Here is an 11,735-nt window from a genome sequence, read left to right as displayed (position 1 = left end):
ACTCCTTACCCAGGACTGCTGTTGGAGGGAGAAGGAAGATGGGGAGGTTGAGGGAGATTGACGGAGGAGGGAGGTGGAGGGGGGAGGAAGGAGGGGAGGTTGGAGGGGGGAGGAGACAGGAGGGAGGTTGGAGGGGTAGACGAGAAGGAGGGGAGGTTGAGGAGAAGGAGGGACGGTGAGGGAGGAAGGAGGGGAGGTTGGAGGGGGCGAGGAAGGAGGGGAGGGTGGAGGGAGGAGGAGAGAAAGGAGGGGAGGTTGGAGAGAAAGGAAGGGGGGAGTGTGAGGGAGAGAGGAGGAGGGGAGTGTTGGAGGGGAGAGGGAGGAGGTGGAGGGAGAGGAAAGGGAGGGGGGGAGGAGAGAGGAAAGGAGGGGAGGTTGGAGGGAGAGATGAAGGAGGGATTGGAGGAGAGAGGAAGGAGGGAGGGTTGGAGGGGAGAGGAAGGAGGGGGTTGGATGGGGAGAGGAAGAAGGGAGATTATGGAGAGAGAGGAAGGAGGGAGTGTTGGAGGGAGAGAGGAAGGAGGGGAGGTTGGAGGGTAGAGAGGAAGGAGGGGAGGGTTGGAGGGGGAGAGGAAGGAGGGGAAGGTTGGAGGGAGAGGAAGGGAGGGGAGGTGGAGGGGGAGAGGAAGGAGGGGAGGTTGGAGTGGGGAGAGAAGGAGGGAGTTGGAGGGGAGAGCGAAGAGGTAGAAGTGCGTTCAACATTGGTGTAGTGTACGCTACAGACTCATGGTGGGTCCTAACTTAAATCCTGTGCAACAGTGGGAGAATGGATGGTTGTTGTTACAGTAGGTCTTAAATCTAACAGTGGAGAATGGGATGCGCTGTTGACAGTAGGGTCTTAAATCTAACAGTGGGAGAATGGAGGTTGTGTTACAGGTAGGGTCTAAATTCTACAGTGGAGGAATGGCATGGTTGTTCTACAGTAGGGGTCTAAATCTAACAGTGGAGAATGGGATGGCCTGTTGTACAGTAGGGTTCATATTAAATCAACAGTGGAGAATGGATGGGTTGTTGTAACAGTAGGGTCTAAATCTAACAGTGGAGAATGGATGGTTGTTGTCAGCAGGATCTAAATCTAACAGGAGAATGGATGGTTGTTGCTGACAGTAGGATCTAAATCTACAGTGGAGAATGGATGGTTGTTGTACGCCAGGATCTAAATCTAACAGGGAAATGGATGGTTGTTGCTACAGTAGGATCTAAATCTAACAATGCTCTCTCTGTGTGGAGGGGGAGAGGAAGGAGGGGAGGTTGGAGGGGGAGAGGAAGGAGGGGAGGTTGGAGGGAGAGAGCGAAGAGGTAGAAGTGGTTCAACATTGGTGTATAGTGTACACTACAGACTCATGGTGGAGTCCTAACTTTAAATCTGTGCACAGTGGAGAATGGATGGTTGTTGTACAGTAGGGTCTAAATCTAACAGTGGAGAATGGATGGCTGTTGTACAGTAGGGTCTAAATCTAACAGTGGAGAATGGATGGTTGTTGTACAGTAGGGTCTAAATCTAACAGTGGAGAATGGATGGTTGTTGTACGTAGGATTCTAACTAAGTGGGAGGTGATGTTGTTGTACAAGTAGGATAAATCTAACATGCGAGAAGGATGGTTTGTTACGATGTAGAGATAATCTAGAGCATGGAATGGAATGGTTGTGGTACAGTAGGATCTTAAATCTACAGTGAGAGATGGTGCATGGATCTAATAAAGGAATTGGTGGTTGTTGCATAGATCTAAATCTAACAGTGAGACATGGATGGTTTTGTACAGTAGACTAAATTAACGTGGGACATGGATGGATTGTTTACTAGTAGATTAAATCTAACAGGAGAAAGGATGGTGTTGCTACAGTAGGATCTAAAATCTAACAAGCTGGAGAATGATAGGTTGTTGTACGTTAGTATCCAAATCTACGTGAGAATGAGATGGTGTGTTGTACATAGGCATAGAATCGTAACAGTGAGAAATGCGATTGGTTGTTGTCAGTAGCGATCTAACTCTAACAGTGCGTAGAATATGGTGTTGTGACAGTAGGATCTGAAATGTTAACAGTAGAGAATGGCATGTTGGTGTACAGGTAGGATTCTAAACTCTAACAGTGGAGAATGGATGGTTGTTGTACAGAGGATCAATCTAACAGTGGAGAATGGAGTGTTGTACTCGACCTTTAAATAAAGCTTTGGTTGATTAATATTTATTTCAAAGTAATTTCATGAGCCAAACCCTCTAGTTTTGGCACTTGCGCTGCCGTAGCGCCAGCCGAAAATAGTTGTCAGGGTGGTGAACACCTGAACGTGGAGTGAAAGTGAAGGGCGACCTACAGGTGTTGGGTGGAAACTCAGTGGTGAACTCACAATTGGAAAGCCTCATTGTACTTGGCTGTCCAGCTGTTATTCTTRGACTTGGTAGTGAACTTCCTCTTCTGGGRGGCAAGGAGTGGACCAATCATATTGACCTCCACGAAGGGACGGAACATCCCTGATGTCTGCCACCTCATGTCATTCACCGCTATCACTGTAGGGGAGAGAGAGAGACAAAGAGAGAGACCAAGGGCGGGGGGGGGAGGGGAGGAGAGAGAGAGGGGGGAGAGAGAGAGAGAGCGAGGGAACAACAGGTGAGAAATGAAAGCAATCGGTGTGAGAGCAGTAGATAGAAGGAGAAGGAGATGGAGAGATGAGAAATGGAAAGATGAGAGATGAAAAGATGAGAGATGYAAAGATGAGAGATGGAGAAGGAAAGATGTGAGATGGAAAGATGAGAGATGGAGATGTTTGACAAAAGGACAGAGAGATGAAAATGTTTGAGTTATGAGGTGTGTTTGTGTTGTCCAGTTTGATCTGAGGTGGACAGGACAGGACACGTGTCTGGCTCACCTCTGATGTTGACCTTGTGGATTTTGTCTTTGCCTGGAGGCACCATGTCTATCTGGATCTGGGCCTCACCAACAGGCTTCTCCACTCCTGAACCTGAGAGTCAATGTACATCACAAAATATCACACCACTATTACCATTTACTGAGCAACCAAACGTGTTCATTCACTTCATTCTATCATTGAGCTATTATATGTAAATAAATTAGCTATAACACATTATTTTAAGGAAATCTAATACATTATTACCACATTATAAAAGCTTATAATCCATCTATAACACTATAACATACCTCTGTCTGGCCGAACCTTCTCACTGGGGGTAATCCTGATGCCCATCCCATTATGAACTAGAGAGAGAGAAAAGAGAGAGAGAAATGGTGTGAAAGAGAGAGAGAACGGGTGTGAGAGAGAGAGAGAGAGGGAGAGAGAGAGAGAGAGAGAGTGAGTGAGGGAGGGAGAGAAAGAAAGAAAGAAATTGTGTGAGACAAAGAGAGAGAAAACAGGAAGAGTGAAAACTCTATACTGACCTCTATTGGCATGATAATGGAAATGCATCAATACAGGTCATGAGTAAAACTGTCTGTGCATGTAAACAAAAATATATGTTTGTTCTCTGAGTGTGTGTGTGTGTGCGTGCGTGTGTCCGTGTGTGTGTGTCTTACCCTGTGCGTGCTGTGTAGTTACAAAGATCTTGATTAGTGCATCAGTGCTCTGAGAGTAGAGGGACAGAGCATATTTCAGCGAAGTTAACTCAGGACTCTTCTCCACATAGGCCTTCTTCAGACCATTACCTCCCGCATGGAAGTATTGCTGAGAGGGAGAGAGAAAGAGAGCGAGCGAGAAAGAAAAGTTAAAGAGTGTATGTATGCATTAGTGTGTATACGCTTATTTCTGTGTGTGTGTGTGTGTGTGTGCGCGCGTGCGTGCGTACGTGCGTGCGTGTGTGTATTCACCTTGATGGTTTCCAGTGCGGCATCCATGATGACACACTGTTTGGGCGTCAGGCTTTTGGCCTCACCCCCGCCCTACAGCAACCAGAGTTACAGACAGACATTAGCCACGCCTCATTGTGTGTTAAACTCCATATACAAGGAGACAAGTCAGGATACCCTGGCACAGGAAAGGGGCTTATACCGATCCTAGGCCATCATTGAAAATATGAATTTGTTTTTAACTGACTTGTCTAGTTAAATAAAGGTAAAATWAAAAATWAAAAACAGCATAGCCATTGTAAGACAGCAGTAACTGACAGCGTGGTCTGTACCTTCAGGTTGGACAGTCCCTTGGCAGCAGTCAGTATCTGAGCTCCCTGGAAAAATCAAGCAAATGATCAGGCATGTCATGAAAGATTAGAGAAGGAGGGAGAGGGAGTGAGGTAGGGAGAACCGGGTCAGATTAGTAGATTACATCTGGTTCTATCTGTTAAAAATACCCTCGAGATGGGTTTATATTCCAAAGGAACCTAATTCCAGTCGGATGTAAGGCAGGAGGTCTAGAGGGTGGTGCTGGTAGACTGTCTGATGTTAGACAGGAGGTCTACAGGGTGGTGCTGGTAGACTGTCTGATGGAACACAGGACGTCTACAGGGTGGTGCTGGTAGACTGTCTGATGGAACACAGGAGGTCTAGAGGGTGGTGCTGGTAGACTGTCTGATGGAACACAGGAGGTCTACAGGGTGGTGCTGGTAGACTATTGGTATATACAGTATTGTGAGGAGGGCAGATAGACTTACGAAGCCGTCGTTGCTCGGCGGTAAGATGATGGTCTTCTCCAAGCTGCTGAGGACGATCTTCCACAGATCCTTCAGTATTCTCTTCAGAACCGTCTTCTCACAGGTGTCAGCAAACAGACTCAGACTGGGGTTACAGGGAGAAGAGGGACACATAAAAACACTGAGGCACACTGGAACCATTTTACCCAGTCACCGACAGTAGCATGTTTCAGTCTATATCATCTCAGACGCCAAAACCAAATATCTTGTGTGCAAGACACTGTAGCTCTGTCACGACAAACTAGAGACTGCTTGAGCCAACATGGTCTCAGTGTGTGAAACAAGTTTACCAACCAAAATAACACGGATTTGAAACTGCACCATTTTTCAGCACAAATGGCATATGCATCCATATACAGTACATAACCATCTCTGCACCAAAATGGCGTCCAACCGTGTGTCAGCCCCACTCACTTTCCATCCAGGAACTCCATGAGAGGCCTCAGCATGTTGTCAGCGTCGGCCTCGGCTGTCTGACGGTTGGGATGACCTTTGATCTGGTACAGGATCTCTGCCATCTGACGCATGCAGACGGTGAGACGGGCCTGGAAACTAATAACGAATAGAAGACCCAGTCAATTGTCCATCTTGGAAATTGATCAGCTCCCAATCCTCCCAGACAACACAGAAACATTCAGGAAGGAGTGCGAGCCGCAGTGCAGCTCCCCATGTAGCAGTATAGTGCCTTTCTCAAGGAACAACAGTAGTGGAAGGTAGTTATGCTCTGAAACCAGCAGCTCTTCTGTTGCCAGTTCAGATCCCACTTTTTCATGCCTAACCCTGGGACTAGACCTAAAATATATATATATCTGATATATATATCTGATATATACACACACAGTACCAGTCAAAAAATTTGGACACACCTACTCATTCAATGGTTTTTCTTTATTTGTATAGAAGACTAGATTGGAGTAGGAGGTCTGAGCTACCTATCACCCTGTAGACTAGAGTAGGAGGTCTGAGCTACCTATCACCCTGTAGACTAGAGTAGGAGGTCTGAGCTACCTATCACCCTGTAGACCTGGGATGGGCAATTTTGGGGCTGTGGGACACAAAAAACCTGAACTACAGGGTGATAGGTAGCTCAGACCTCCTACTCTAGTCTACAGGGTGATAGGTAGCTCAGACCTCCTACTCTAGTCTACAGGGTGATAGGTAGCTCAGACTAATTGTGGTAAGGTGTTTCTGATTGGCTCACCTCTTGCCGAACATGGCGCTCAGGTTGTCCAGGACGGTGGCCAGTTTGACCTGCAGGTCATTCAAGATGTCCGCAGCCTCCGAATCCAGCTACAGAGAGGGAAGAGAGAGCAAGAGAGAGAGAGAGAGAAAAGGAGCGTAAGAGAGAGAGATAGAGAGAGAGAAAATGAGAGTAAGAGATAGAGAGAGAAGGAAAGTAAAAGAGAGAGGTAATGGCAGGTTAGTCAAGTATTCCCGTTGTCATCAAGGCTCGACTCACATCTCATACATGCGCAGTAACTGTCTCACCAGGTAATACAGTATAGAATTGCTCCACATACAGGACCCTCCAAAGTAAAGGATTTTCACAAGGAGTGACCTATTCTGAGTTGAACCAGAATATCACTGAAGAGGAAACAAAGCAAAACTCTAGTGTAGAACATTCTCCTCCCCACTTGCATAAAGAAGGACTCTCACTAAAACCCCTCTGCACAATACACACCTCAGAAATAATTTCAGTCTGACAGAAGGAAACCATGACAGCTGTTCTCGCATTGGATGTGAGTGTTGTTTACCATGAGACCAAGGCTCTCCACTTCACTCTGATTGAAACAAGGCATCCGCAGTGCAGGCCTGACGTTAACAATATCCCTCCTGACCCTCGTTCATTTACCTRGTTCATTTACTGCAGGCCTGATGTTAACAATATCCTCCTGACCCTAGTTCATTTACTGCAGGCCTGACGTTAACAATATCCTCCTGACCCTCGTTCATTTACTGCAGGCCTGACATTAACAATATCCCTCCTGACCCTCATTGTCACGTTCTGACCATAGTTCTTGTGTGTTGTGCTTGTTTTAGTGTTGGTCAGGACGTGAGCTGGGTGGGCATTCTATGTTGTGTGTCTAGTTTGTCTGATTCTATGTTTGGCCTAATATGGTTCCCAATCAGAAGCAGGTGTTTTGTGTTGTCTCTGATTGGGAATCATATATAGGTGGCTTGTTTTGTGTTGGGATTTTGTGGGTGGTTGTTTCCTGTCTCTGTGTTTTCTCTGCACCAGCTAGGACTGTATCGGTTTGCCACATTTTGTTATTTTTGTAATTGTTAAGTGTTCACTGTTTATCATTATTAAATATGTTGAGCACCAACTACGCTGCGCCTTGGTCCGATCCCTGCTACACCTCCTCTTCTCTTGAAGAGAAGGAAGGCTGCCGTTACACTCATTCATTTACTGCAGGCCTGACGTTAACAATTCATAATCAAATCAAATCTAAATCAATCAAATTCCTTTAATTAGTCCATACACATGGTTAGCAGATGTTAATGCGAGTGTAAGCGAACATGCTTTGTGTGCTTTCTAGTTCCGACAATGCAGTAATAACCAACAGTAATCTAACGTAACAATTCACCGCTACTACGTTACACACACACACAAGTGTGAAGAGGGATAAAGAATATGTACATAAGATATATGGATGAGTGGTGGTACCGAACGGCATGGCAGATCAGTAGATGGTATAGAGTAGCAGTAATATACAATGTATGAGATGAGTCACTGTAGGTATGTAAACTAAATGGCATAGTTTAAGTGGTAGTGGGTCCTGTATGCATAAAAGATGGCAAGATGCAGTAGATGATATAGAGTACAGTAATACATATGAGATGGGTAATGTAGGGTATGTAAACATTGTATTAAGTTGGCACTTGGCTTAAAGTGGCTAGTGGTAACATTTTTACTAAATTTTCCATCAATTCCATTTTTAAAAGTGGCTGGAGTCTGAGTCAGGTATGTTGGCAGCGGCGCTAAATGTTAGTGGTGGCGTTTCAACAGTCGATGGCTTGAGATAGAAAGCTGTTTTTCAGTCTTCGTCTGCTTTGATGCACCTGTACTGAACTCGCTTCTGGATGAATAGCGGGGTGAACAGGCATTGTGGCTTGGGTGGTTGTTGTCCTGATGATCTTTATGGCCTTCCTGTGACATCGGGTTGGTGTAGGTGTCCTGGAGGGCAGGTAGTTTGCCCTGGTGATGCCGTTCTGCAGACCTCACTACCCTCTGAGGAGCCTTACGGTTGTGGGCGGAGCAGTTGCCGTACCAGGCGGTGTACTACGCCCGACAGGATGCTCCTGCGATTGTGCATCTGTAGAAGTTTGGTGAGTGGCTGGTTTGGTGATCAAGCCGAATTTTTCCAGCCTCGTGAGGTTGAAGAGGCGCTGCTGCGCTTTCTTCACGAACGCTGTCTGTTGTGGGTGGACCAATTCAGTTGTCCGTGATGTGTAACCCGGAGGAACTTAAAACTTTCACCTTTCTCCAGCTATGACCCGTCGATGTGGATAGGGGGGTGCTCCCTCTGCTGTTTCCTGAAGTCCACAATATCTCCTTTGTTTTTGTTGACGTTGAGTATGAGGTTATTTCCTGACACCACACTCCGAGGGCCCTCACCTCTCGCCTGTTAGGCCGTCTCGTTCGTTGTTGGTGATCAAGCCTACCACTGTAGTGTCATCCGCAAAATTGATGATCGAGTTGGAGGCGTGCATGCCCCGCAGTCGTCGGGTGAACAGGGAAGTATCAGGAGAGGGTCAAGAACGCACCCTTGTGGGGCCCCAGTGTTTGAGGCCAGCAGGGGTGGAGATGTTGTTACCTTACCCTCACACCCCCTGGGGGCGGGCCCGTCAGGAAGTCCAGGACGCGTTGCACACGGGCGGGGTCGAGACCAGCGGTCTCTCGAGCTTGATGACGAGTTTGGAGGGGTAGCTATGGTGTTAAATGCTGGCTGTATACGATGACAGCATTCCTCACATAGGTATTGCCTCTTGTCGCCAGTTGGGATAGGGCAGTGTGCAGTGTGGTTGCGATTGCGTCGTCTGTGGACCTATTGGGTCGGTAAGCAAATGGAGTGGGTTAGGGTGTCCGTAGGGTGGAGGTGATATGGTCTTGACTAGTTCTCTCAAAAGCACTTCATGATGACGGAAGCTGAGTGCTACGGGGCGATAGTCGGTTTAGCTTCAGTTACCTTAGCTTTCTTGGGAACAGGAACAATGGTGGCCCTCTTGAAGCATGTGGGCACAGCAAGACTGGGATAAGGGATTGATTGTAATATGTCCGTAAACACACGCAGCCAGCTGGTCTGCGCATGCTCTGAGGAGCGGCTGGAATGCCGTCTGGGCTGCAGCCTTGCGAGGTTAACACGTTTAAATGTTTTGACTCACCTCGGCTGCAGTGAAGGAGAGCCTCGCAGTCTTGGTAGGGGGCGCGTGTCCAGTGGGCAACTGTAGTTATGTCCTCAAAAGCGGCATAAAAGTTGTTTAGAGGCCTGGTCTGGGAGCAAGACATACCTGCGTCTCGACGGGGCTGGTTTGTTTCTTTTGTGTAATCCGTTGATTTGACTCGTAGACCTGCCAATTAGCCTCTTGTGTCTGAGCTGTTGAATTTCGAACTCGATTTTGTCTCTGTTACTGAGCCTAGCATGTTTGATTGCTGCGGAGTCAGAATAGCTAACTGTTTGTATTCGGTCAATGCTTCGCGGTCACCTGCCGTGTTAAAACGCAGTGGTTCTGCGCTTTCAGTTTCACGCGAATGCGCGTCAATCGCAACGGTTTCGTGCGGTTGTGGAATGTTTTTGATCGTTGCTGTGGTAGACATCGTCAATGCACTCCTAATGGAACTCGCTACACTCGAATCAGCATATTCGTCAATAATTGTTGTTGGAATCGCGATGCGGAACATATTCCAATCCGCGTGAATCGATGGCATAGTCTTGGAGCGCTGGATTCAGATTTGGTCGGACCCACCGGTTGACAGACGCTGAGCGGGAGGCTTGGTTGTTTGAGTTTCTGTTTGGAGGCAGGAATTCAACAAATGGAGTCGTGGTCAGCTTTTCCGAAAGGGGCGGGGGGGGCTGGTTGTAACGTGCCGGAATTAGTGTAGCAATGGTCCAGTGATTTTTCCAGCCCTGGTGAGCATCAATTCGCTAGTGCTTGATAGAATTTAGGGAGTTTTGTTTTTAGATTAGCCTTGGTAAAATCCCATAGTACGATGAATGCCAGCTCAGGGTGGTGTGGTTCCCAGTTAAAAGAGTCAGAATAAAGTTCGTTCAAGCGGCCATCGATGTTGTCTGCTTGGGGGGGGAAGTTATACGCTAGTGATTATGATGACGAGAATTCCTTGTAGATAATGCGGTCGAGCATTTGTTGTGAAGGAGTTCTAGATCAGGTGGAACAGAACGCACTTGAGTTTCTTGGTTATTATGATGGTGCCACACCATTCTGTTAATCAAAGGCATACCCCCCGCGCCCTCTTTCTTTACCGGAAAGATATTTGGTTTCTGTCGGGGCGATGCTGCGAGAAACAGCTGGGCTTGCACCCGACTCCGTTACGTCCCTTGAGTTAGGCCATGTTTCCGGAAGCCAGAGCACGTTGCAATCCCTGATGTTCCTCTCGGAATGCACCGTGTCGGTTTCACAACACCTTGGGGTGTTGATGATATGTCAAAGAGGACTGGACATCTGGCGAGTAGTATGCTAGGAAGTGGACGGCGCGATGGTGCCCGTCTCCGAACCCTGACCTACGGAGACCGCCACGTTTTCCCCTTTTTCGCGTCGCCCACGGGTCGCGCTGGATCATGATCCATTGTATTGTTGTGTGGGAGGCAATGTACACTGGATCGCGTCTTCGGGAAACGTCATATTCCTGGTAGGAAACGATGGTAGTTGACGTTAATGTCAGTATATTCATTAGTTCCTGCCCGACTGTATGTAGAATGAAACCTAATTACCGGGCGTACCGATGTGAAGAAATAACAGTAAAAAAACTAATAATACCTGCATATTTTCAGGAACGCGACAGCGAGACGACTCCCAGCATCTCTTCATCTGGCACGTCGCCGGAAGTTTGTTCCGGGCGTTCATTTACTGCAGACTTGACGTTAACATCCCTCCTGACCCTTGTTCATTTACTGGTCCATTCACTGTTCCAGCCTTCAACTGGAAGGGACGCCTGCTGTGGTAGGAGCTGTGGATGTTCTCAACACCATTATGCGACACAACGCCGGGACGCAGGTTCCATGTCAGAGAAGAGCCTTCCAACTTTCTCCCCTCTCTACCTCTGTGTCCCCTTGTCATTTCTGATCTGTCTAAATAAACGTTGAAAATACATACAGGAGAGTGGAAAGGACCCTGTGGCTTACAGGATGTAGACTACGGTCGTGCCCAAAAAGTTTTGAGAATGACACAATATTAATTTCCACAAATTTGATGCTTCAGTGTCTTCAGCTATTTTTGTCAGATGTTACTATGGAATACTGAAGTATAATTACAAGCATTTCATAAGTGCAAAAATACTTTTATTGACAATTACATGAAGTGTGATGCAAAGAGTCAATATTGCAGTGTTGACCCTCTTTTTCAAGACCTCTGCAATCCGCCCTGGCATGCTGTCAATTAACTTCTGGGCCACATCCTGACTGATGGCACCCCATTGCTGCATAATCAATGCTTGGGAGTTTGTCAGAATTTGTGGGTTTTTGTTTGTCCCACCCTCCTCTTGAGGATTGACCACAAGTTCTCAATGGAATTAAGGTCTGGGCATTTCCTGGCCATGGACCCAAATATGCGATGTTTTGTTCCCCAGCCACTTAGTTATACTTTTGCCTTTATGGAAGGTCTCCATGCGTGCTGGAAAAGGCATTGTTCGTCACCAACTTTTCCTGGATGGTGGAAGTTGCTCTCGGAGGATGTGTTGGTACCATTCTTTATTCATGGCTGTGTTCTTAGGCAAAATTGTGAGTGAGCCCACTCCCTGGCTGAGAAGCAACCCCACACATGAATGTCTCAGGATGCTTTACTGTTGGCATGACACAGGACTGGATGGTAGCGCTCACCTTGTCTCTCTCGGACGAAGCTTTTTTTCCGGATGCCCAAACA

At 47.2% G+C, this 11,735-nt stretch overlaps 1 protein-coding gene across 1 annotated transcript in view; it reads right to left on the bottom strand.

Annotated features, from left to right (window-relative positions):
* LOC112075792 (protein unc-13 homolog B) overlaps window positions 1–6,177 on the bottom strand; it is a 9,126-nt gene extending 2,949 nt beyond the window's left edge. The window contains exons 1-9 of the mRNA XM_070441067.1: window positions 5,839–6,177; window positions 5,052–5,189; window positions 4,599–4,722; window positions 4,131–4,175; window positions 3,820–3,891; window positions 3,529–3,676; window positions 3,157–3,213; window positions 2,867–2,959; window positions 2,348–2,507 (exon numbers count right to left, since the gene is read on the bottom strand). Coding sequence (XP_070297168.1) covers window positions 2,348–2,507; window positions 2,867–2,959; window positions 3,157–3,213; window positions 3,529–3,676; window positions 3,820–3,891; window positions 4,131–4,175; window positions 4,599–4,722; window positions 5,052–5,189; window positions 5,839–5,852 — 851 coding nt within the window. The 5' untranslated portion in view covers window positions 5,853–6,177. The remainder of the gene's footprint in view (window positions 1–2,347; window positions 2,508–2,866; window positions 2,960–3,156; window positions 3,214–3,528; window positions 3,677–3,819; window positions 3,892–4,130; window positions 4,176–4,598; window positions 4,723–5,051; window positions 5,190–5,838) is intronic.
* Window positions 6,178–11,735: the final 5,558 nt, after the last annotated feature.

The sequence above is a fragment of the Salvelinus sp. IW2-2015 genome, unplaced genomic scaffold (assembly GCF_002910315.2).
Source record: "Salvelinus sp. IW2-2015 unplaced genomic scaffold, ASM291031v2 Un_scaffold3399, whole genome shotgun sequence".
Taxonomy (NCBI): domain Eukaryota; kingdom Metazoa; phylum Chordata; class Actinopteri; order Salmoniformes; family Salmonidae; genus Salvelinus; species Salvelinus sp. IW2-2015.
This window is presented reverse-complemented; position numbering and strand designations above follow the sequence as displayed.